General features: G+C 48.9%; 1 protein-coding gene across 4 annotated transcripts in view; it reads left to right on the top strand.

Annotated features, from left to right (window-relative positions):
• Positions 1-26,631, top strand: part of NBEA (neurobeachin) — a 514,531-nt gene that overhangs the window by 177,019 nt on the left and 310,881 nt on the right. For all 4 annotated transcript variants that reach the window (XM_075562753.1, XM_075562752.1, XM_075562751.1 and 1 more), the window contains exons 18-24: positions 12,785-12,893; positions 15,526-15,607; positions 15,813-15,936; positions 17,125-17,317; positions 18,799-19,827; positions 21,654-21,871; positions 24,384-24,537. In XM_075562753.1, the coding sequence (XP_075418868.1) occupies positions 12,785-12,893; positions 15,526-15,607; positions 15,813-15,936; positions 17,125-17,317; positions 18,799-19,827; positions 21,654-21,871; positions 24,384-24,537 (1,909 nt within the window). The remainder of the gene's footprint in view (positions 1-12,784; positions 12,894-15,525; positions 15,608-15,812; positions 15,937-17,124; positions 17,318-18,798; positions 19,828-21,653; positions 21,872-24,383; positions 24,538-26,631) is intronic.

Below are 26,631 nucleotides of genomic sequence, written 5' to 3'. Positions count from 1 at the left end.
GCTAAGGCTATCCATAGTATATTATGTTCTACACTAGAGTGAAATGCCTTGGCACAGTCAGTGAAACACCAGGGGGCATCTTTCTGGTATTCTCTGCTCTCTGCCAAGATCCATCAGATATCAGCAACAGCCTCCCTTGTTCCACATCCTCTTCTGAATCCATCAATTCAAGCTGATATAAGATACAGGCATCTTCTCACGCAGTCAAAGAGAATAGTATTATAATTATGATAATGCAAAAAATTCTATGGGACAAAGTTCCGTATCCATTCAGTATTACAAAAGCTCAGCAAACCACAAATAGAAAGTATTTTCTTTAACCTTATGACCTGTATCTACCAAAAATGTTGGCAGAGTGCTGCTTTTTAGAGAAATGTCAGTGGCCTTCCTTTTCAGTGGCGGATGCTTTAATTAATGATCTTTTGCTTCCACTGCCCTGTGTACATTGGACTGGTTGTTACACTGCTGTCTGTACGTGTGCTCAAGTGACTAGTAGCATTTTGCCGAACCCACTAAGGGCATCAGAAAGTCTTGGGAAAACTCCAGTATCTTTTTCCCCCAACAGTTTTATTGGCACATAATTTACATAGCGTATAATTCAATAGTTCAGTTGTTGAATCATACCAAGGGGCATTGAACTGTTACCACCACATCCATCTAGCGCACCTGCCCCTATTGGGTAAATTGACTTTTCACGAGCTGTGCGACCACAGTTGGTTCTAGTGCTTCCTTGCCCCACCACCTTCATTGTTTACTCGTCAAATCCCCCTTTCCTCCCTATCACCAACCCATACCTTACCCCGTATTCCCTTTAACCCCTTGTGCCAGCTATTCACATGAGGTACCCACTCCTGTGTTTCACAGCTAGGAAACCCAGCAGAAAATAATAAAAAAACAAACTCTTACTAAGGTGGTAAGGCCAGAATCATAATAGTATAAAAACAAAAAGTACAAACAGTGCGTAAGAATAAAAAATACCCCATCAACATTCAGAAGTGCAGGAAGGAAGTTTCTGTCATGGAACACGTAAGAAATCCTTGTCCCCGATACAAATCCATTATCCTTTAATTCCATCTCCATGAACTTCTTTTTTAGCATCTCTTACTGTGAATTGGACTTTAAAATATATAGCAAATGTCAGCAAACTTAAAAGAATTGAAAACATACAAAATATGTTCTCTGGCCATAACATGATTAAATTAGAAATAAATCATACCAATAAATATTTCAAGTATTTCATAATTAACCAATACTTCTAAATGACCCTTGATCGAAAATTAAGTCACAAAGGAAATTGTAAAATATTCTGAGTATATAAACACAACATGATAAGAGTTTATCGACTTCTTGTGTATATGTGGAGATCCCTGGTGTCACAGTGGCCAAGTGCTGGGCTGTGGACTGTAAGGTGGTGGTGTAGACCCACCAGCTGCTCCCACGGAGAAAGAAGAAGCTGTCTGCACCTTAAAGATGTAGTCTTGAGAGCCCAACTTCTCTGCCTTACCTAGTGGCCATGAATCAGAATAGACTGGATGGAAAGGGTTTGGTTTTTGTGTATCTAATGGGACTGTGAAATGGGGCAGCTGTGCTGCACAACAGTTTTCTAATTTCTCAAACTGAAAAACTTTCTATAGGACCTGATATGTTCGGGGTCCCAACTAAGGAAAATCATAGCATTGCTTACATGTAATCTTTGGTGTGAGTGTTTGTGGTACCATTATTCATAGCAGCTAAAACCTTTAAGCAACCTCAAAGTCCAGCAATGGGTCAACGCTAAAATACTGTTCAAAGGCAAGCACTGCAGACCCATGAGTTGCTCCACTGCAGAAAGATGTGGGGCTCTTCTCCAACAGAGGTGACATCTTGGAAGCCCCATGCACCAGTTCCACTCTGTCCTTAGGGTCGCTATGAGTTGGAATCAACCATGACAGTAGCTATTTTTGTTTACATTATACACACACACTGTATATGAGGGGGTACCCAAAAAGAACTGATTTTTTTTTCAAAGCTATGTATTTACATTTAAAAAAAACCAACCATATCACCGTCCAAGTACTTTCAATTGCATTTAATGCATTTGTCAAATCTGCAGTTCCACTCTTGGGAACATTTTTCAAACTCATCTATTTGGATGGCTGACACCACCTCCCTCATTTTTTTCAACTCTTCTATGTTGTCAAATCTCTGTCTTTTTGTGTCTCTCTTCATCCCCCAAAACAAAAAGAAGTCACATGGAGCGAGGACAGGTGAGTAAGGTGCATGGGGCAAGAGAGGCATGTTGTTTCTTGCCAAAAACTAGTGCCCTGAGATGGCTGTGTGAGCAGGTGCATTGTCATGGTGGCAAGACAAGTTCCCCCATCTGCCACAAATCAAGCCTTTTTGTCCCACACTGTTATGCAATCTTTTAAGAACCTTGAAATAAAAAGTTTGATTAACAGTCTGTCCTGGGGAAACGAATTCCAAGTGCACTATCCCCCTCACATCAAAAAACAAATGAATAGCATCTTGATCTTTGATCTCACTTGATGAGCTTTTTGGGGGCAAGCTGACTATGGCATCTTTCATTGCCTTGATTGACATTTGCTCTTTGGGTTGTAGGAACAGCACCATGTCTCATCACCAGTAATGACCTTGGGAAAAAAGTTTGGGTCGCTTCAGAGTTTTTTCAAAGCACAGCATATTTCCACTCGACACTCTTTTTCTTCTGATCAGTCAGAACCCGAGGCACAAATGTTTACAGCGACCCTTGTCATTCCCAAATCTTCCATTTAAATTCACTGATCCGACCTCCAAAATAGTCCAGATAAGTTCCCCATCTCTTCAATGGTCTGTCAGTCTTCGAGTACAAGTGCACAGATTATGTCAACATTTTTGCCCATTCAGGAAGTTGATGGGAGTCCAGAATGAGGTTTGTCATCAATCGACATTTCACCTTTTTGGAAACAAGAAAACCACTCGTACATTTGAGTTGTTCCCATAGCGCTGTACTTGGTGCTGTGTTTGACATCACAACAGTTCCTGCTACATTTTTCCCAAGCAGGAAACAAAATTTCACAGCCACATGCTGTTCTCTTAAATTGGCCATCACAAAAAATGAGTTTTGAGCCAAACTGCTTGTATGAAAACATTTACTATGACCAGAGAGAACCTTCCCAGGCGACTCCACTGGGTGCACTAACTCAGAGCAAGTTACTGGATGCTCACCCACTGGGGGCAAGGAAAATGCATATTATGAAAACTCTGCCTAGTGGAGTTTTTTTCCTGTTTTTTTGGGGGTGTATCCCCTCATATATAATATCTAAGTAAAGCTAGAAAAAGATACTAAAAGCAAAATTTAAACTCTTAGGGAAGAGAACATAATATCTTCATCTTGGATTCATTAAGGGTTTCTAAAACACTAAGCAAGCTGAAAGTATAGAGAAAAAGCAGATAAACCGTTCTATGTTGTGCCTCACTGAAAAACCATGATGAAAGGCCACATGGCACAGATTGATCTCCAGAACAACATGTGGAGTGAAATTAGGCAATCACAAAAGGTCAGTTATTATATGAGACTGCTGATTTACTTGGGAAAGCAAACAAAAACCACCACCACAGTATATAGAGTTTCTTCCCACAGAGACCTGACTTTGGAGCCTGCCATGGGGGCGGGCAGGGAGGGAAGATGAGCAATGGGCTGAACAGGCTGCGGGAGAGGACTTGGGTACAATGGAAGAGAGCTGTCCACCGGAGGGAGGAAGGAAATCTGAGCGTGTGAAGGGTCAGGTATGGCGGCTGGTGGGGGCGGGTGGGAATTGACTAGTTGTTTAAACTGTTGATTAGGGGAACCGATTACAAGGATCTACATGTGACCTCCTCCTTGGGGCATGGACAACAGAAAAGGGGGTGAAGGGAGATGCCAGATAAGGCAAGATATGACAGAATAACAATTTATAAATTATCAAGGGCTCATGAGGGAGTGGGGAGCAGGAAGGGAGGGGAAAAAAGAGGACTTGATGCAAAGGGCTTAAAGTGGAGAGAAAATGCTTTGAAAATTATGAGGACAAAGAATGTACGGATGTGCTTTACACAATTGATGTATGTATATGTATGGATTGTGATAAGAGTTGTATGAGTCCCTAATAAAATGTTAAAAAAATAAACTGTTGATTATATAATAAATGATCTTACACCCCCTACTTCATTTACAAGGAAAAATTGTTTTAAAAATTGATATAGCAATAAAAGTGAAAAATAAAAACACCATTAGCACCAGAAAAGACGTCACACGAAATGAAAAAAGGAGCTTTTCAAACATTTATTTTAGAATGATTCATGTCCTGAATTTGTGAAGGAAACTGTATTTGCTGTTGCCACCATATGGACTCTTGGTGGCTCGTGCATCACAGTGTTGAGAACCCCACGGGATTCAGGGCTTTGGGAAGCAGGTCACCAGGCTTTCTTTGGGGATTTTCCCGGGTGGTGGTTTGAAGTTGAGTGCTTAACTGTTTGCGCAACTGGAGGAATGAGTGTGTGTGTGTGTGTGTGTGTGTGTGTGGTCAGTTTGTCGGTCTGAGGAACCGAGTAAGAGTCAACTGGTTTTATGAACATACACATATGCATGAAACACAAGTTTTAGAGGAGAAGTCATACAAGTAGTTGAAAGGAAAACCCACTGGGAGCATGGAGCTTGCAGGTACTCCCTGGGTTCAGAACAAGATCTGTTAGTTCCTGCATGTGTGTTTGAGTTGAATTTGCAGGTAAGTCATCCTCACTTTAGTGCAATAAAAAGGTGGAAGGCTTTTTAATGATGGAAAAGCTGCACGCGCAGCAAGTGTAGGGGATTGTGATGAAGGGTTTTGGTAGAGTGGCTTGTGCATTGAGCTACTAACGGCAAAGTTCGCATTTTGAACTCCCAGTCACCCCAAGGGAAAAAGATGAGGCTTTCTGCATTTTTAGAGAGTCCAGTCTCAGAAACCCACAGCACGGTTCTACTCTGACCTGTAGGGTCGCTGTGAGTCAGAATTAACTCAATGGCACCGAGGTTTTCGAGTGGATGGTTTGAACACCCCTGTTGGCATTGTCAGGTAATCATGGGACTGCTAACCTCACGGCTGGCAATTCAAACTTACCAGCCATTCCGTAGGAGAGGGATGGGCTGTGTGGTCCCATACGGCCTGACCGCTTTGGAAACCCTCTAAAGCAGCAGTTCTCAATCTGGGGATCCCTTTGGGGATCGAACGACCCTTTCACAGAGGTCACTTGATTCATAATATTAGCAAAATGACAGTGATGAAGTAGTAATGAAAATAATTTTATGATTGGGGCCACCACCACATGAGGAACTGTATGAAAGGGTTGTGGCGTGAGGAAGGTGGAGAAGCACTGCCCTAGAGGGTTGCTGTGAGTGGAAATTGCCTCTGTGGCAGTGGGCGTGGGCGTTGTAGGCTCCAGGACTGATTCAGCTGTTTGTGGAGTGAGGTTTTCTGTGTGCTGCTCGTCAACCTGCTATCCTAATGGAAGTGGAAGGGACTGCCTGGGGGCAAGCCTGAACTGACAGTTGTTAGATGGAGGCAATGCAAAGACACGGTTTCATTCTCATCAGAGTGGTAAACTTTCAGATATTTCATGAGCAAAGCAAGTGCTCTCAAGTATGTGTATCAATGATAGTTTCAAGTCTTGGTTGGAATTAAATACTGATATAGTCTCATTAAAGAACTATTGGACTACCTCCAAATACCTGCTCATCCATTATGACCACACCACTCATTTTTTGGTAGGGAGAAAGTCATGTATGTGCACAAATATAGATATATATCCATTTGTGTGTGTATAATGCACATATACATATATAATCCCCTTCAACTGAGTAAGTGGGGGGAGGTAAGTTAAGTCATTATCAGGTAAGTTAAACATCAGCAACCTGTTTGCTTCTTCAGTGGCAATCATTACCTGCTGTTTCGCCTGCCTCTCCTATGGCTCATGACACCTCAGCCATGCTTTGTTTTGAGTTCCTTATAAACCCTGAGCTGCCTGCCAGTTCATTGGGTTTTAGTGATGCGTGCAAGACTTTGCTGCTGGGAACTGGGCCACTAGTATCTCAAAATACCAGTCAGGTACCCATGGTGGACAAGTTTCAGAGGAGCCTCTGAAAGACCACACAGAACGCCTGGGGATCTACTGTGGTGATTTGGATAATTCAAGCAATGACCCACTGGGAACTGTAGCTGACATCGAAGATTGTCCTAAGGGAAGGCGTCCCCATCTTGGAAAGTAGTCAAGACATGCGGGCACAGCAAGAATGGGCTGGAGCTTACCCACCATCCAGAGGCTGGTGCAGGATGGGGCCACCACGTCATACGTGGTGTCAACCTGATCAGATTCACTGGCAACCAACAGCAGCAACTTCAACAGTAATTGACATGTACTCTGCTCGGTTCCTAAGCCAAACTGAACCAACAAACAAATACCACACCCATTCACTGCCATTGAGTTGATTCCAGCTCGTTGTCAGGTGCCATCCAGTCAGTTCTGACTCATAGTGACCTCGTGCATAACAGCACCCTCTGCTGACACTCTGCCATCCCTCTCATGGAGGGCCTTCCTCTCTCTCGCTGCCCTTCTCCTTTACCCAGCATGATGACCTTCTCCAGGGACTGCTCTCTCCTGCTAGCACATGCCAAGTTCCTGAGACAAAGTCCCACCCTCCTGCCTTCTAAGGAGCTTTCGGACATTCAAAAGATGTTTGATTGATCTTTTGTCAGTGCATCGTCCTTTCAGCATTCTTCACTGGCACCATAATTCAGATGCATCCATTTTGGCTCAGTGCAGCTCTATAACATGATTCTGAGACTGTCAGTCTTTACCGAAGAAGACAGCTTCAACTTTCTCCTACCAAGCAGGTGCGATTTGAACCACCGACCTTGTGGTGAGCAGACCGATGCTTACTTACTTGTTCCTTGTTCCTGGCTTCAAAGGGAAAGTTAAGGAATATAGGCTTAAAACTCAGATAACTTGACAATTGCCTTAATAGATTGAAGAAGATTGAGAAGAGTCTTAATCAGATAGCTAATGTTCCTTACGATACAGTGGTTGCCATAAATGTGCCTTCCTTTTACTTAAAAAGCTATCAGAAATGTGGGAAAAAATGGTTTCATGAAAGTAAAACTGCACCAAATTAAGATTTATGTTACAGTCCTTGATGCTAATACCTAGTCGGAAAACCGAACTAAAAGACCTAATCTCAGAATTGTTATAAATCACTGTGTGTAATACAATTCTATTCAGTATCCCACTTCTTATTCAGTGTTTGTCAACAAATTTTTTCAGAGCTAACTCAGATTAATAAATTAGTAAAACTGGCAATGAGATCTTGACAAACAGAGATATGCAGGCCCATCACCACCTCCCTTGACATGGAGTCAGGGTTCACTCAACAGCCATCCCCTGTGGCTTTCTGAGTCTGTAACTGTCTTTTTCCTGAGGAGTGGCTGGTGGTTTTGAACTGCCAACCTTATAGTTAGCATCCTAACTTGTAACCACATCACCACCAGAGCTCCTCTTTCCTCACATAGGCCCTGTTACCACCTCCCACTGCCCTTGAGTCAATGCTGACTCATAGCGACTCCCTGTGGGTTTCCGAGACTGTTTACTGGAGTAGAAAGCCCAGTCTTCCTCCCTAGTAGCTGGTAGTGGTTTCCAGCTGCTGACCATGTGGATCAAAGCCCAGCACTTAATCCCTCCATCCCCAGGGCTCCCCACTCATTAAGGTGGTACCCTTGTTTTCTCTCTTCCGACTTGGAGGGAAATGGCTGGGAGGGAAAAGACCCAGGGGATGAGGCCACGAGAGGGACATCCTGTGATGGAAGTGAAGTCCCAGGCCTCCTTTGCAAGCTGGGGTGATCTGTCCAAAGCCCAAGGAGCCTACGGGATCCAGGAGGAAGATGTGATCCCTGAAGCAGATGGAGCCTTCCTTGGAGCACACGCTTCACAACAAGTCTCTCGAGAGAGGGCAGTTCTGGGGCCCTAATGAAGTCAGCCGTACTCTCTGTACTCACATAAAGGATTGAGACCCAGAAAAACAGTACATGAAACACCGAGGCCTGAGAGTGTAACTAAGATGACAAAAAAGACATAATACGGCTAAAGGGAGAAGAGCAATTGCCACCCCCACCCCATTATAGAAGAGCGTGAACAGGTGTTAGAGAATGAGACACAAAGGGGCAAGGTGACTACAATGACCAGGCAGTCCTGCCTGCCAAGGGAACACTCACTCAAAAGGAGGAGGGGAAATCAGAGGGAAGGATGAAAGATGACTCGGTCCAAGAGGAAACAGTGCAGAAAAGGTAATTTCCTATTAATGTGTTCAGTTATTATAATATGGTAAAAAGAGGCTTGAAGAGCTCATGCCACCCGTTGATGCTCCCAGTGACCTAATGACCCTAGGAAATGGAATGAAGCTTGAGAAAATGAGATGTGGATGACAGAGAGCATCTGACCCGAATACAACTGGAGTCTGGAGGGGAGAACCGAACAAATGCAACAGAAGATTCTTTTCACAAAAGAATGAAAATGAAGTGTACCTGTTGCAGGGAAACTTGATTCTGAATAGCCAACACTGAGATTGACAGTGCTTAAGTAGCAGTTTACTGGGCCCCAAGAAGGCCTCATGGACCAGCGGCCAAAAGATGCCTCTTTCAAATGGTCAACAGTTTGGCCGGCCTGCGATTTCTCCATAACTAAAAGCAATTCCTAATGGAATAAAGATGGATTAATGCCGTAGCTACGGCTTCTGAGGCAGGAAGTGACCCCAGCTTATAAACATTAAGGGGGAATTCCGAAGACAGCTTCCTGACTCCATCTACTATGGCATCCATCCAACGGAGAGCCGTGCCAGAGGAAGGAATTTCAGGAGTGGCACAGGAAGGCCCGCAGTCAGTACTAGCCTGGACTCACTGCAATGATGAGTTCTATCTCAGTGCTCCTGGCTCGGAGGCTGTAGCTCACCGACACGGGGCTGAGCAAGTGACAGTGTCAGTTACCTGCCGGGCAGAGGAAGCAATGAACAGACACCTTCTAAAAAGATGCTGAGACAAAATGCTTATCGCTTCAGCCTCTCATCCATAATTCCTTCTTTAAACCCCGGGGTCATTAAAAAGAAAAGAGAAGAGAGAGTCCCCCATGTGGTGGAGAGGCACCCGACTCTTGCTCAATTATCCATTTTCTTCCTGCCTGTTAACCTCCAGTCAAGCTGCTCAGATGCTTTTTCGAGAACATAGAGTCTGACCCCTTGGGTGAGTCCAATAGCCCTCCTTTCCCATTCATTCTTCCTTCTCTCCCTTCCCTTCCCATGAACATGTGTACCCTTGCTTATTAGTTTACTTCCTGGTGATGGCACTTTCCACCATGTAACTCCTATGGTGTATATCATTGAACAAAAATTAATTAAATCATTATTGTGAAAAAATGAGTTTAGCTAAAAATCATTACCATGCTAAAGGAGCAAGAATAAGCAAATACAAACTGTTCACTCCATGGAGAATATATCGCCAAGAACTACTAACCCATGAAACAATCACAAAACTCGATAGGTTTTATTCAAGAATATGAACAACTGAATCTGTGGCAGAAAGAAAAAAATGAACATAAAATTTAAAATGTCCTCAAATTGTGGAAAATGTTGACCAAACATTTGATAAGGGTGAATTTAGCAATGTTATCTGTGTTTTGTAACCTAAGTAGGAAAAAGCTGATCACGCATTGAAAGAGATGATCAGGCAATTAATTCTTTGAAAGTAGTGTAATTGATGAGAAAATTTATAAAAACCTATCAGTGTGTCCTGAAACTTCAAAACACATGTCTCTTTTACATCAAACTTTTATTTTGAATTATTGTCTGCGTACGTGGACTTGGTGAAACTGAGCTAGAGGCATTGGTATCTAGGAGGTGGAAGAAAGACTGATGTATTTTTGGAAGCCTCACTAGCCAAGGCTCACGAAATAAAATGGTTTTAATCGTAATTCTAAGAGTTTGTACTGACACTATAGTTAGGGGTATGTCCAAATAGATACCCAATGGATAGCTGCTTATAATTTACTTTAGAAAAAAATGGGAAATAATTCAAATGACCAACAATAGCACAAGGATTAATTTTGTGACATCCTTCTTATCAATCATAGTTAATGACACTGAAGAGACACAACACATCATAGTTTTCAAACAAACCCCCTCCAAGGAGGCACTCTTACCCAGGATAATTTCATCTGCATCAATGTTGTCTGTGCTTGTTACTTACATCTTTTTATGCATAGTAATTAACCCTGAAGATCATATACTGGTGTTTAGAATTAGTTGGTTTTGTTTTATTTCCTCAGTTTCTTTGCATTTTCTAAAATTATTATAAGAAATTATTTGCATATTCAAAGAAGGAAGGAGAATTTGTATATTTCCCAAAGAAGGAACTTGGAATCTGTTTTAATGGAATGCCTTTAAAACTCATAAATCTGTAATTTGGGAGAGATTAGAGGGTTACTTAAAGAAGTGAAAATGAGAAAATGCCTAAAAGTCAGAAGGTGAGACAAATAGGACCAGAGCCTATGAGACACCTGTGTCCCAGAGACCTAAGGCAGGGAGACACCCATGCAGGTGTGGGAGGTCCTCTAGGGGTGTGCTGCCCAAACCATTTCCATCTAGAGGCCCTGTGGGGAAAGGTTGCAAGAGGTGCAGGCCAGTGTGCCCACAACCTGTGGAGGCAATGGGTGGCCCTTCCAGTGCCCTGGCCCCCGTGTGTAGCACATGTGTTAGTTAGAGCAGGAACCGTAGGCAGAACGAGGCTCAGCACATTCTTGGTGCACATGCAGCTGCTGCAAGCCCCTCTGCTCCCTGACGCTCAACTACCCGGAGCCCGGGGCCGTGCTGTTGACTTGTGCAGGTGAGCTGTGACTGCCAGCTGCAGGGAGGAGAGTGAGAAAGAGCATGGGTGAGCAGGGCCGTGCCCCTGCAGCTTGTTCCCCCTTGATGGGCAGCGATGGGAACATTGGACTTGGCTAGATGTGCAACAGACTGTAGGCTTTCCCACTATAATCCTACAGTCTCCTCCATTCCCGTTTTTTTGTTTAATTCAGAAATGACTAGCTGAGCCTTTGCAGTTTATTTCAGTCTTTTGCCAACATAGGAGCAGGCGGATGCCCTAGGCTCGCCTGGGATGGGGCTTTTCCAGCACAAGGAAGAACTCCTGAGTAGCCTCACTGCCACTGAGCAAACACCAAGTCACAGCGACCCCACAGGACAGGGTGAAACCGCCCCTGTGGCTTTCTGAGACAGACTCTTTAAGGGAGTAGAAAGCCCTGTCTTTCTCCTGTGGAGTACCTGGTGATTTCAAACCGCTGACCTTTCCAGTTAGCATCCCAACACATAAACACTGACTCATCAGGGCCCAAAATTACATGTGCTATGGGCTTCTTGTCACTTGCATTTATCAATGCTGAAGAGACACAATTTGGAGCCTGGTTTTAAAGCAGACCAACTCCAGACCCACCGTGATGGGCTTTCCCCTTCTCCTCTCTGGCCTCCAGTGGAGTGAGGGGCATGAGCTGGCCCATAGCTTTTGATGCGAGGTTGGGAGAGCCATGTGGGATGAGTTTCCCGGGGAATGGGCCATCCTCTGAACACTTGCCACTGTAACAGGGAAACAGGGAAATTTTAGTTACAGTACGTATTCAAAGACACACACACACACACACACACACACACACACACACTGTCCTCTGGTTCCAACAGTATCAAGAGACACATTCCCCATCCCTGCATGCCCCTCGTGGCTCACTGTCTTCACTAGATGTGGCTCTGTTGCTGGCTTCAGGAGCCAGCTGGGAGTCTGCACCGAGAGCCTTCGCTGTGCAGTTTGCTGGCCAGGTGGGGCAGGACTCGGTGTGGTGACCACAGCCAGTTGCAGGAGGTTGTGCAGACCTAGGTGGAGAGGAAAGAGTGTGGGGTCACCTGTGGGCATCACAGCTGCTGCAACCACACAGGGCACAATAGGAAATCCAAGGACGGGCGGAAGCCCTGGGAGCTGGGCGCCCAGAAGCCTCCAGTCTTGGATTCTAAGATAATGAAACAAATAAAAGCGGGTGCTCCAGGGGGCGGGGCATGGGGTTGTCCCAGGATTGGTCTCCACCCTCCATGGCCACCTTCAGAGGGGTTCCTAGATGGTCAACCTTTATAGGAGCCTCATCCTGCTCTCACAGAGAGAATACTGACCTTATGGTTAGCTGTCAATGTTTAACCCACTGTGCCACCGGGGCTCCTTCTGGACATGGGAGGGGACAGTTGACCAGTGAGTACAAAGTTTTTGTTTTTGATAAAACTCACTGGCACACTGATGGTATTGTTTAAAATATTTCCATTGAAACCCCAGCACCCAGCCAGAGCACTCACTTTGAATCAGGTTTTAACTTCTTATCACAGAGGAGAGTGGATTTGGACCGAGATTATTTGCAGTATCTCTGGTCTCTGCCTTAGGGGGACACAGAGTATGAGTGCAATCTAGGTAAGCCCTCCATCCCAGGGAGTACTTTTCTAGAACTAACTGTTACGTTATCCTGTATCAAATGTTAGCGGGGGGGCATTTTCATTTGCACAGACGTGTCATTTGAGAAACGTTATGATTGTGGTATAAAGGGTTCTTTCTTTCCATAAATGCGAGTTTTTGGAGGAGTAACTATTGATGGGATTCCATTGCCTCCCTCGAGTTTGTCCTGGGCCGGCCATCTCATCGCCTGTGGCCTTGTTTCCCCTCGTCCCTAGGAGGAAAGTGGAGATCATGCACACCTACAGTCTCTTCACTCTCCTCGGGGAAAGGCTGATGCTGCACACCAACACGGTCACCGTCACCACCTACAACACGCTCTACGAGGTAAGCCAAGCTTTCCATACTGGGGCTGCTTCATCTGGGTGCTTGGTGGCTTCACTCAAGAGCTGCTGAAAGGTAGAAACCTTCCAAATACATACCAGGGGGTCCCCAAAAGCTCATGAGCAAAATGCCACTGTCTTTCCATTATAGTTCCTCATGAAGTGTTGGAGCGCCCTGGTATAGAAGACATCCCTTAGTCTTTGTAATTTACCATCTGTGTCCAAAAAACCCAATCCCTTGCCATTGAGCCATTGAGTGATTCTGACTCAGAGTCACCCAACAGTGCATCGTAGAAATGCACCAGTGGGTTTCTGAGACCGTAACTCTTCACGGCAGTTCGAAGCCTCATCTTTGTTCTGTAGAGTGGTTTTGAACAGCTGACCTTGTGGTGAGTGGCAGCCCAGCATGTAACCCCTTACACCACCAGGGTTCTCAGTACGAGGATGTATGTTTATGGCCCAGTCCCAATCCTTTGCCTCTGTCATGGTTGCCGCCCTAAGGACTACATGACTCCATGGAATGCCATTTCCATCAGAGTTGGGGGCAAGGACCATTAGAATTTCCACTGATGTTTCTTGTGTGGGTATTTTTGTTTTGTTTTGCTTCAGTTGTGCCCAGTTAATTCCCTGTCACACAGGGACATGGCATCCATCTCATCCAAATCTCAGGTTGTCACTTTACCCTGTCCCTCTTGGGCCACCTCCAGGCCCACATCCACCCTCTGTTCATTCCCAAAGGGGCCATCGTGTCACTGTGGTTACATCCTGGCTGTCACCTGAGAGGCCAGTAGTTGGAGCCCACCAGTTGTTCCAGTGTAGAGAGATGAAGCTGTCTGCCCCCATCAAGATTTACAGTCTCAGGAACTCACGGGAGCAGTCCGACTGTGCCCTCCAGGGTAGCTGGGTTGGAATGGGCCGGGTGGCAATGGACTTGGTCCATTCTAACAGGTTAGGGTTCTGGAGTTCTAACTGGATTCCCATTCCTGTTTCTGATTCCTGTTCTCATGACTACTATAGTGAGTGGTTCTGGGTCTGCGTCTCTCCTCTCCCCTATGATCACACTGTCCACCAACTTAAAGTGGTGTTCTCCACCTAGAAAACCCAGGCCATGTCCTCACGTACACGCACGTACAACTGCTTCAGCGACATTGAGTTCATTCTGCAAGATGCACAACCCGCTCTGTGTCTCCTTTCCCAAATTATCCCACTTCCACAAATATCCATTCAATTTACTTTGATGGACAATAAACATTTTCTTCCACCCTCCTGTTCCTGATAACCTCTCCCTTTAGTTTCTCTAGATAAAAAACCACAGCAACAAAACCAAACCCAATACCATCGAGTTGGTTCTGACTTAGCGACCCTACACAGAGTTTCTAAGACTATCATCAATCTTTATGGGAGCAGACAACCTCACCTTTCTCCTGCTCAGAAGGTTGTGCGTTTCAACCATCAGCCTTGTGACCTGCAGCCCAATGCATACACCTAACCCATAGTGCCACCAGGAGTTCTTTCACTGTATCTCCTACATATCCAGATATCACTGATTTCACTCAGCACAATGGCCTCGAAGCTCCTCCATGTGGAGGCGTTTTTTATGGCTGAGTGATTCTGCATTGTGTGTCTAAGGGGGCTCCCAAAAGTTTATGGACAGGTTAATTGAAAGATAGTAGAATTTTCCTGTGAACTTAGAAGCCCCCTCGTATGTGCCATTCAGCTGTGCTTCCGCTGATTAATGCGGGGCTGCTTCCACCCTTGGCCATGTTGAGCAGTGCCCCACCAGTGTGTCCAAGCCCATCCCAGCTCGTGGGTCTGTGGAGCACACATGCCGGGGAGGGGGATCGCTGAGTCACGTACTGGTGACCGCTTTTCACAATGACTAACACATTTCAGGCGCATCAGCACCCATGGAGGTGGCTTGGTCCTCCTCGCCCTGATGGCACCAGTGAGAAGCCCTGGATACCGGGCACAGAAGGCAAAGTTTGCTGAGTCAAAACCCTTCCCAGGCTTCAGAATTCTGCCTCTCCTTTGGTGTGCCAACCTTGACTATGGCTGGTTATTTGTAGAAACTTTTTTAAAAAATCAGTAAATGATGGATCTTGGTTATATGAATATTTTATGAATACTTTCTCCTGCCCCTGCTCCTGCTATTTGAAATAGGCCCTTGGGTTCTTACATTACTATATTTACCAATTTTCTCATTTTTAAATTATGAAGGACGCACTTGACACTTAAATCCAAGGCTTCCTAGTTAGCGTTGCTGCTCTCACTGCCAACCCCAGTTCTGACCATCCCACGTAACACTGGAGAAGCACAGGGGCAAGGCATGTGCAGCCCTGGTGGCACTGTCGGGTAATGTTGGACTGCTCACGGCAAGGTTGTCAGTTCAAACCCACCGCCCAGAAAGATGGGGCTGTCCGCTTCCCTCTATCAAGATGGACAGCTGCGGAAGCCTAGCTGGGGTGCGGGTGGCGGCAATGGGTTTGGGTTTTCGGTTTCTGGGAAGACATCAGGAGGATGTTTTGAAGAGAGGTTTCTTTTGAACTGAGCAGAACAGGTTTAACTTTTTCTAAAAGCCTCTGTTGCTATTGTGGTTTACATGATCTCCTAAAGGCAGCGCTGCGTCTCGCTTTCAGATCTTGACCGAGCAGGTGTGCACTCAGGTTGTCCACAAACCCCACCCTGAGCCGGACTCCACCGTGAAAATTCAGAACCCAAGTGAGCGGAAGGGGCTGCTTTGAGCCGTGACTGGGAGGTGGGGTGGGACCCTGCCCTCAACACCAGGACCAGGCGCATAGTGGGGCCACGTGGTGACTGGGAGGCGGGATGGGAAACCCCAGCACCAGGACCGGGCGCGCAACAGGGCGGCAGAGAGCAGTGGCCATGTGGACAACCTTCATGCCTGGCCTTTGACCCCGCACAGTGATCCTGAAGGTGGTGGCTACGCTGCTGAAGAACTCGGCCCCCAGTGCAGAGCTGATGGAGGTACGCAGGCTGTTCCTGTCCGACATGATCAAGCTCTTCAGTAACAGCCGGGAGAACCGACGGTAGGCACCCAGCTTCCCCTAGGGAGCTATCCCAACAGCGAGCTCCCCCTCCACAAGGACCACCAGGGAGCCTCCCTCCCCCACCCGCCTAAGGAGCCTTCAGCCACTGTCCTTACATGCTGGTCCGTGTCCCAAGGACACAGCTCCCAGCTCTCTACCCTATGGGGAATGCTCATTCATGTGCTCTTATTCAGAATAAACCCAAACCAAACCCACTGCTAGGGAACAGACCCCAATTCACAGTGAGTCTGGGTAGACTGTCTGAGACTGTCAGTCTTTACCAGAGCAGAGAGCTTCATCTTTCCTCATTGGAGCCACTGGTGGATTTGAACCCCTGGCCCTGTGGCAAGCATCCCAGTGCTCCTGCCCAGAGTATTTCCATTGTAGCTCAACTTCCTTTTATGTGATTTTTCTTATTAAAGAGCCCTCATAGTGTAGTGGCAAAGCAGCCAGAGCTTCATCAAAAGTCGGCAGTTCAAAGCTACCCAGCAGCTCTGCAGGAGAACGCCCTGGCCACTGTGCCTGTAAAATTGGCTGCCTGGGCCACTCCATGGGGTGGCTCTGCTCTGTCACACTGTGGCTGGGATGCACTCAGCTGCCCCACAGGCACTATGGGGGTCATGTGTGGGTGGTCTCTGGGGTGTACTTGTGTACCTCTTCATTGACACCTCAGGTAGAAGGATGGACAATGTACGCTTACTGCAGAAAGTTGGTGGCAAAATTGCATGGCCTTAGTTCCATTTTCCCGAGAATGTTTTGAAGCCCCCAGCACAGTGTCTGCCTGACTTTGCGCCCTCAGATGCTGACTGTAGGTGGCTCCACACTCTTATTGGTCACTTGCTGTCCTTGCCCAGTGTCCCCAGCCCAACACTGGCTGGGTGCATTGAGGCTGAGGAGGCATCTTGGCTCCCAGCCAAATGCATTCATTCAGATGGGAGAGGCAACTGAGCAGTGAGCCCCCAGTAGGTGTGGTGTGGCCAGAGCAGTCAGAGGGACATTGCTTAGTCTGACTGTGGGACAGGGCAAGAGTGTCCAGAAAGAGCGTGACAGGCAAGCCCTTCGGGGTCAGGAATGAGGACCCTTGCTCTGCCCAGGCCAAGTCATCAATATGCCCCTGCTGTCTAGTGTCCAGAAGGGTGGTCCCTCGGGTGCCTGTGCTTTGTGTGCTCTGACCGTCCTGCCCCGCAGGTGCTTGCTGCAGTGCTCCGTGTGGCAGGACTGGATGTTCTCCCTGGGCTACATCAACCCAAAGAACTCGGAGGAGCAGAAGGTCACCGAGATGGTCTACAACATCTTCCGCATCCTGCTGTACCACGCCATCAAATATGAGTGGGGTGGCTGGCGGGTCTGGGTGGACACACTCTCCATCGCCCACTCCAAGGTAACCACCGGGGTCTGGCATGCATATAGAGACCGCCATCTTCCGGGCCCTCGTCCATTCCTTCTGCTCTGCCTGCCTCGGAGGAGCCCCGGCACCAGGGCTTAGGGAGGCTGGGAGACAACCATGCCCCACTGCGGTCCAGATTGGCCATGTCTGCCGCTCCAAACGAGGCTGACCTCAGTTGCTGAGAGAGCCATCCTTTTGAGGCTTTTCGTGACTGTGTAGAAATGGTGTTCGTGTGCAGGTGAACGTGATTCCACTGGTGCTTCTTGATTTCTCTGGCTGTAGGTTGCAACATAAAGCGCACTGGCGGTGTGCATTGAAGAGCTGGGCTACTAATGGGAAGGTCGGCGGTTCTACCCCACTGGCTGCTCCATGGGTGAAAGAGGAGGCTGTCTGTTCTTACAGATGTGTGCCTTGCAAACCCCGTGGGGCAGCCCCTCGCTGCCCTCCATGTGGCCAGTGTCAGAGCTGACTCCATGTCTCTGAGGAGTGGACTATGACGTGGCTACCTCACTAAGCCCTGCTTTGAAATCCAACTTCCTATCTGTAGGAGGAAGGGGTTCTCATAGTAGAATCATCCCCCAGAGGCTCCTCTGAATCCAGTGCTCTTACTCACCCGAACATAAACCAATAATACATGTGCCCATCATGAGGCGTTAGGAATTTGAAAAATAAAAATTTAGAGCTTTTGTTTCTGCTAGAAGTTCACACGTTGCCATTGGGCGGTGCCTCACTTTCCTTGTTGTTCTGAGTCTGAGGGGATGGTTTTACAGGAAAAGATGGTGCACATGCTGGCCCCCGTAGCACACAGGCCTGGGGACGTCTAGCCACCCACTGGGATGGTGCCCGGTGGGGAGTGGTGCCATGCCTGTGGCACAGCGCGGCCAGCGGGAGCCAGGGCAGAGGAGCTGCAGGTTGTTTAGGCAGGCCTGTCCTGGGAGGTCTGTCCTGTTTCACCCTCGGCTGTGAATGCAGCCCTAGTGGTGTAGAGTTACACCTTGGGCTGCCATCCCCATGGTCAGCAGTTCGGAACCACCAGGAGCTCCTCAGGAGACTTTCTATTCCCATCCACACTTGTGGTCTTGGACACACAGGGGGCTCTGTGAGTCAGCACTGCGATGGCAGTACATTTGGAGGGTTTGGGGGTTTTTTTTGGCGGTGGGGGGTTAGAGGTAGACCCAGGTGTGTGAGCCCGGACAGGAATAGTGCTCTGCATGCTGTCAGTCACACACTGCCGCTCACTCACACTCGGGGCCCTGCAGTGGGGCAGCACATTCTGAGCTTCGGCTCAGAGGAGCAGAACAGCCTTGGGATTGTCGTGCTGTACGTTGGCCCAAGAGGGAGCATCCCCAGGGAGGTTCCTGTTGGCCACCAAGCCTTCGCTGCAGGCGGGTATGCTGTGAGGCAGCAGTTTCTGCCCTCGTGGTCCCACAGGCCACACGCCCCAGTCCGTGCCCTCCTCTGCCCTCTGCTCTCAGGTTACCTACGAGGCCCACAAGGAGTACCTGGCCAAGATGTACGAGGAGTACCAGCGGCAGGAGGAGGAGAACATCAAGAAGGGGAAGAAGGGCAGCGTGAGCACCATCTCAGGCCTGTCTGCGCAGACCACAGGCACCAAGGGTGGCCTGGAGATCCGTGAGATCGAGGACCTCTCCCAGAGCCAGAGCCCCGAGAGTGAAACTGACTACCCTGTAAACACAGACACCAGGGACCTGCTCCTGGCCACCAAGGGACCTGGAGACATGCTGGGGCCCCCCGAGAGGCCGGGCGGTGGCGTCCATGTGGAGGTGCATGACCTGCTGGTGGACATCAAGGCAGAGAAGGTGGAAGCGACGGAAGTGAAGCTGGACGACATGGACCTGTCCCCAGAGACGCTAGTGGGCGGCGAGGACAGTGCCCTGGCTGAGGTGGAGTCGCTGCTGGACAATGTGTACAGCGCGGCCGTAGAGAAGCTTCAGGGCAATGTGGGCATGCTGAAGCCGAGCCAGGACAAGGACAACGGGCCACTGATCACACTGGCCGATGACAAGGACGACCTGTGTGGCAGCAGCACCCCAACCCCCACTGCCTTCCTCTTTGAGAAGATCCCCAAGCAGGATGAGAAGCTCCTTCCAGAACTTTCCAGCAACCACATTATCGCCAGCATTCAGGACCCACACGTGCACCTGGGTGTCGGTGACGACTTGGGCTTGCTGGCCCACATGGCTGCCAGTGTGGACCTGACGTGTGCATCCAGCATGATAGAGGACAAAGCCTTCAAGATTCACACAGCCTCCGAGGGTGTGGGTGGTGTGTCTGAGAGAGACCTGGCGCCACCGTCCTCCAAAGGGCTGGAGTACACCGAGGTGACCGAGGTGACGGCCATAACTCCGGGCACGGAGCCTGCGGCGAGCAAGGCTGTGCCCAGTGGGGATGCAGGGAGTAGCCTCTCGGACACTGAGAGGCCGGACGACGGCAGGGAGCCAGGGAAGGAGATCCGAAAGATCCAAACAACTGCCACAACCCAGGTGGGTGAGCCGTGTGCACCCAGGTGTATGTGGGTCTCTCTCACACGTACACACATGCACGTGGGGTGCAGCAGACAGAGCCTGCTGTTAGGAAATCTGGATGATCAAGACCATCACCACCACTCAGGTGGGTGAGACGTGCACAAGGGGGGCATCAGGCAGTCTGCATGGATAGCCTGGAAGCAGAGGAGTTCTCTCGTGGGCTCCTGGTCACCTGCAGTCACACGATCTTGGGAATGCAGGGACCTATGGGGCCACCTCTTTTCAGGGTCACAGTGCTCTCTGGCCATATTTCTGCCCATCTTCATGACTCAACTCTCCCATGGCCTCTCCAGGCCACTGTATATGACAGGGTGGAACTGCCCCTATGGGTTTCCAAGACTGTCACTCTGTATGGGAGCAGCCCGTCTTTCTCCTGAGGAGTGACTGCTGGGTTTGAACTGCTGACCTCGAGGTTAGCAGTCCAATGTATAACCACTGTGCCACCACAGCTCCTTTTGGCTTGGTTTACCATGGTCGTAATGAGCCCTGGTCGAGCAGTAGTTAGTACTGATTGCTAATGGAGAGGTTGGCCATTCAAACCCACCAGTGACTCCATGGTTGGGAGATAGGCGTCTGTTCCTATAAGGATTTGTTTGGAGACCTTATAGGCCCTTCTGCCTGGTCCTCCAGGTTGCTGAGCCTGTGAGGCAGTCTCAGGGGCAGTGAGTGCACCTCACTAGGCGCTATGGTCTAGGTGCTGGCTCTGAACTTCAGATGAACTATGCACAGCATGCAGGAGGCAGACATCCCAGGGCTCAGAGACGGCACAATCCCACACCAGACAGGAGTTTCTTCTGGCATCTCTGAGACAGTGGCCAGTCACCCTTTCTAGGCTTGACACGACCTTGAGGCTCAGAGTGTTGGAGTGGCCCCTCTGTTTTGCCTTCCTAGTTCCATCTCTGTGGGCCTCTGGGGTCATCCCCCCCACTTGTCATCACTTTCAGGGAGCCTCAGGGCTCCGTCAACACACGACCTGGACCCATCAGCTCCCCTTCACAGGGCCTTTGTACTTTCAGAAGAACCGAAGGGCACTTCTGGATCTGCTGTTTCCTATTAACTGGCCGATTCAGTTTTATAACAGTGCTGATGATGGGGCATGGAGAAGGGGTTGGGTACAGATTTCAAGAAAACCATGTGGACACAGCAGTCACTCTGTCAATGGCACTGTAGGTATAGGCGCCCTCAGTGGGTCACCACGGTTGCCCCCTAGACATGTCCCTGGCCATGATGGCTGTGGCCCTGTGGTGTGGTGTCATGCCCAGGGCACATGCACCAGGATGGAGAAGCCGACTCTCTGAGGGTCACTCTTCTGACCTTCACCAAGTCGTTATTCACATTAAAAGGCAGTGCTCTCTCGGCATGCTCGCTCTTTACTCAGAGGTCACCAACCCCTCCCCTCGGTCTGTCCTTCGGCAGGCACACATACCTGCATGCTTGCACATTTCCCCTCAGCGCACCAGTGTCAGCGTGTGAGGCATTCGCATCCAGTCATCTTGGAGACGGACTCCACTCTGCAAGTCTGTCTGTGCTGCTGCTGTGTCTGGTGACACAGGCTCGTCACCACTTGCCACACACACCCTGCTTGGACAGGACGCCCCAGCTGTTGTTAGGTGGTTGTTACGTACCATCAGGCCAGTTCTCACTCGATGCCATCCTCCTGATCGTCCTTTGTGTGAGCCACTGGGTCAGCACCCACTGCACGTCTCCCATGAACAACCCTGCGGGCCCCACTGTGCACTGCCTGACCCTGGCCCCACTCCCACCCTGCCTTGTCTTCTCCCCAGGCTGTCCAGGGCCGGGCCATCAGCCAGCCTGACCGTGATCTGCGCGTGGACCTGGGCTTCCGTGGGATGCCCATGACAGAGGAGCAGCGGCGACAGTTCAGCCCAGGCCCGCGTACCACCATGTTCCGCATCCCCGAGTTCAAGTGGTCGCCCATGCACCAGCGACTACTCACTGACCTGCTTTTTGCGCTGGAGACCGATGTGCACGTCTGGCGCAGGTGAGCATGTGTGGGCCCTCCATGGACCTATGCTGTTGTGGAGCATCTGCACAGTCAGTCTGCACAGAGTGACCTGGCTCCCTGGGGTCCAGCTAGAGGACAGGGGGACTGAGCCCACACACTTGTGCACACTGCCCTGCACACACAGCATGCACACACACCCGCTACTACAAGATAGCCCCACCCATGCTCTTGTGCAGACTTCTTGGAGCACATAATGTGCATAGTGTGTACATACACCTTCCCATGTACACGGCCTCCCATACTCCCCCATCCAATCACACCCTCACACACACCTTGTGCCCACCCTCACACTCACTCCTGCTCGCACACATAACTGCAGGCACAGGCCAGCATGCTCATACCCCTGCACATCCATGCTTGTGCACACTTGCACGCAGACTGCAAACTCCCCACACCCATCTTCATCAGTTCTAGCAACTCACCCTCATCCCCAAGCCCCACTGCCATCAAGTCAATGCCACCTCACAGCAGCGGTCAGCAACGTTTTGTGACAGAGTCAATTTTGTCCCTCACAACAAGTTAAAAATTATTCGAGAGCCATAAATATAATTTTACAAACAAATGAAATCACTAGTATCTTTTAAATTTTCTCAATTGAACTTCAGCGCCACATGTACGTGCTGAACCCTGCCCTGAAGGGTTTCAGAACAAAAAATTGTAGTGGAAACAATCTTAACCAATAAAGATCTGAGAACTTAGACTCCTGACAATTAAAACACAAAGTTGGGAACCTAGCATTGGCTGTTGTATAAGTGGTTCTCCAAATCAAGGTCAGCTGCCAGATTCTTCTCTCTTCCTGTGAAGGTACCCGTGTGTAGAGATGGGTATTGGTGTGTAGAGAGGGTATTAGTGTGTAGGGATGAGTATTGATGTCTAGAGATGGGTATTGGTGTGTAGGGATGAGTATTGTTGGGTAGGGATGAGTATTAGTGTATAGAGATGCGTATTGGTGGGTAGGGATGAGTATTGGTGGGTAGGGATGAGTATTGGTGGGTAGGGATGAGTATCGGTGGGTAGGGATGAGTATTGGTGGGTAGAGATGAGTATTGGTGGGTAGGGATGAGTATTGGTGGGTAGGGATGAGTATCAGTGTGTAGAGATGAGTATTGGTGTGTAGGGATGAGTATCAGTGTGTAGAGATGGGTATTGGTGTGTAGGGATGAGTATTGGTGTGCAGGGATGAGTATCGGTGTGCAGGGATGAGTATCGGTGTGCAGGGATGAGTATTGGTGTGTAGGGTTGAGTATAAGTGTGTAGAGATGGGTTTGGTATGTAGGGATGAGTATTGGTGGGTAGGGATGAGTATTGGTGGGTAGAGATGGGTATTGGTGTGTAGGATGAGTATTGGTGGGTAGGGATGAGTTTTAGTGTATAGAGATGGGTATTGGTGCGTAGAGATGGGTATTGATGTCTAGAGATGGGTATTGGTGCGTAGAGATGGGTATTGGTGCGTAGAGATGGGTATTGGTGTCTAGAGATGGGTATTGGTGTGTAGAGATGAGTATTAGTGTGGAGAGATGGGTATTGGTGTGTAGGGATGGGTCTTGGTGGGTAGGGATGATTATCAGTGGGTAGGGAAGAGTATCAGTGTGTAGACATGATTATCAGTGTGTAGGAATGAGTATTTTGTGAAGACATGAATACTCGTGTGTATAGATGAGCAGCAGGACCCCAACCCCCTGGGAAGCTCCCCTGGCATGGCCCTCCACCTGCCTCCTACCGACACACCTCCTGCCTTTCTAGAAGGTCCCTGAACACAGCTCCACATGATGGGAGTACTTCACACAGTAGTGTGGCCATGGTCTGGACTTGGAGGGTGAATAGTACTCTTTCACAGAGGGGAGGGCCATGACTTGCCTTGGATGGTGCAGTGAACTCCTTATTAGGATTGACCCACACCACACTTGAATTCGCATTTGTTTTGGTTTCTCCCTTGCCTGTGGGAAAGTGTTGCTACCGGCACACTTGGGAACTTTTTACCTTCACTCAGTAAGTCTGATTCTTTGTGATCCCACTGCCTTCCTCCCCACCCTCCATCCCCACCCCCATGGAGTGGTCATCTTAGTGACTAGGAATCAGCATCTCAGTGTAGCTGGGCCATGCCGTCCTTTGGGAGCTAAGAAATGAAACTGTCTAAAAGATTTAAAGAAAGGGGTGGGGGTTGGGGGAACCTTCAGTTGACCAACTTTGTCCAAGAAAAACGCGAAGCCACAAGCAGTGACTTGGCCTGAATCTTCTTACGTTACCACACTTTACAGACAGATGAAAACAGTGCACCACCGGCACACACACTGACAGAAGTCGCGGAGACCTTGCGGTGCAGTCCCCGCTCTGTGCGGCTGTCATGCAGCTGTGGACTGTGTTCTGTTTGCTAGTGCGCTGTGTCAATGTGCCTGTGCTTCCCCTGTGCTGCGAGTCGGCGTTACCTGGGATCTAAAGCCTTTTCCATGACCTGGCCGGACTTCACTGTGTTTCATTTTCCTTTTAGCCACTCTACCAAGTCAGTCATGGACTTTGTCAATAGCAATGAAAATATTATTTTTGTACATAACACGATTCATCTCATCTCCCAAATGGTGGACAACATCATCATTGCCTGTGGAGGGATCCTGCCTCTGCTCTCAGCAGCCACATCTCCCACTGTAAGTGCTTTGCCTCCCCCACGTGGCCACGCTGAGTCACTGCAGGCCCGTCACCCACTGCTCTTCACTGAGCTGCCAGACCTGCTTGGCCTTGTTGTGTTTCTTGGGTGGGTGGGGGTGTCCCGAGTATGGTCTGTGTTCCCGGGGTGTCTCGGGAATGGTGGGTGGATGGACACATTGCCCCAGGCATGCTTATGAGTGGTCTCCGGAAGCAGCAGGTGTCCAGCCAGACCCCAGTAGGAAACAGTCGATGGCCGCTTGGGCCTCAGGGAGCCCACAGGCTTCTTGGATTATCCCTGCCCTCAAAGGACACAAGGCCCCGCAAGTCGCATGTCTCCATGCTCTGCAGAATGTCACGGCTCTAATAACTAAAGCTCTCCAGTCACCCTGCTCATGGCTAGACCTCTCGACTGGTGTGGTCTTTGTGCCGCTGACCGGCTCAACAGTTACTAGAAAGAGTCAATGCCGGTCTTGAGTTCTTCTGATATTTATGCTTCTCTATAAAATATGCTGCCAGCTGACATTATTGATGACTGATTTACTACAACTTTGTATTTAGAAAGACATGTCAGATTCATACCAAAAACAAAAGCCCACAAGGTTAGGAGTTCTAAACTACCAGTTACTCCAAGGGAAAAAGATGAGGTTTTCTACTCCCATAAAGAGTTACAGTCTGGAAACCCACAGGGGCAGAGCTAGTTTGTCCTACGGGGAGCGTAGATGTTCACTCCAAAGTCTCCCTCTCCTAGGAGCCTGCCCTCAGCCTCACGCCAGCAAATCGTTCAACATGGCTTTCACCTTGGGTTACATGTTAGGCTGCTAAATGTAGAGTCAGCAGTTTAAATCCACCAGCTACTCTATGAGGAGAAAAACGAGGCTACTTTCTCTCATAAAGAGTTTCTGCCTTCGAAACCCACAGGGCAGTTCTACTCTGTCCTAGTGGGGCGTCCTGAGTGAGCATTGACTGGAAGGCAGTGAGCTTGGTTTGGTTTGTATGTTACCTGTTGTCCCTACGCCTGGTGGCCACATAGCTGATTCTGTGCTCTTTGAAAGCAGCAGCCAGTCCCCCTCCCACTTACAGCTGGTGGAACATGGGTGGTGACTGATGACGATTGTGTCTCTGTTGCTGTAGGGTTAGGGCCTGGGCTGCTAACCTGAAGCAAAAAGGTTCAAGCCCACCAGCTGTTCCGCAGGGGAAAGATGAGGCTTTCTGCTCGCATAAGGAATCATGGCTTTGGAACCTGCAGGGGCAGTGAGTTGGTGTGATGGCAGTGGCGCTGGCCTTCTCTGGGGTCTGACTTTGTATGGACCAGGGTGGCCAAGTTTACGTGCACTGGCAATGGCCTGTCTTCTGGCGTGGGCCCTTCCTGAGCTGCGTGCGGTTGTCTGGGGCCGCACATGTGCGGCTATTGCAGAGCCACATCTGGGAATACCTGTTCCAACTGGTGACCATAAACAACCAAATGCCAAAACGATCATCGCTGAGTGATTCTTATCCTGGTGTCCCCCTGTGTCAGCATGGGACTGTGCCCCTCACTTCAACTTCCTTGTTCAAAATGTTTTAATGGGCACATTTATGGGAAAACAGCATTGTTTTATACCCTTTAATGAATAGTGGCTACTGGGGACTAAATAGCCGTTGAAGAAGCAGCATTTTATTGGAACGTTGGTTTTGCCTAAATTCCTTGGAATCTTGTACGGCATAGAGAATACATTACAAAGTGGTCTCAAGCCTCAATTGCAGCAGTAGTTGTAAGTTCAAGACTTGGGCGGAAACAAGCCAACAAACCCAGCTGCTTTCTCAGTCTGCCCTTGAGCATATTTTGGGGTGGGAAGGATCATCTTGGGGTTTGTCATTGTCGTGATAGTTGGGGGTTTCATGGTTTCTTGCGCATGGAGCTGAAACCTCTCATTTATTCTCCACCTCAGGCTTGGAGTTAGCCATGAGTGAGAGCTAAGAGTTGGAGGGGAAACTGGTGAGAGTTCCTGGGCCCACCACCCTGGGACTTCCAGGGGACCACCCAGAACACTGACTACAGAAGGTTTGCTCCCAGTCAAACAGGGGTCCTGTCTCTGCCCCAGAAATGCTACAGA

Source organism: Tenrec ecaudatus, chromosome 11 (assembly GCF_050624435.1).
Source record: "Tenrec ecaudatus isolate mTenEca1 chromosome 11, mTenEca1.hap1, whole genome shotgun sequence".
NCBI lineage: Eukaryota > Metazoa > Chordata > Mammalia > Afrosoricida > Tenrecidae > Tenrec > Tenrec ecaudatus.
Note: the sequence above shows the minus strand (reverse complement) of the source record. Positions and strands in the feature narration are given on the sequence as shown.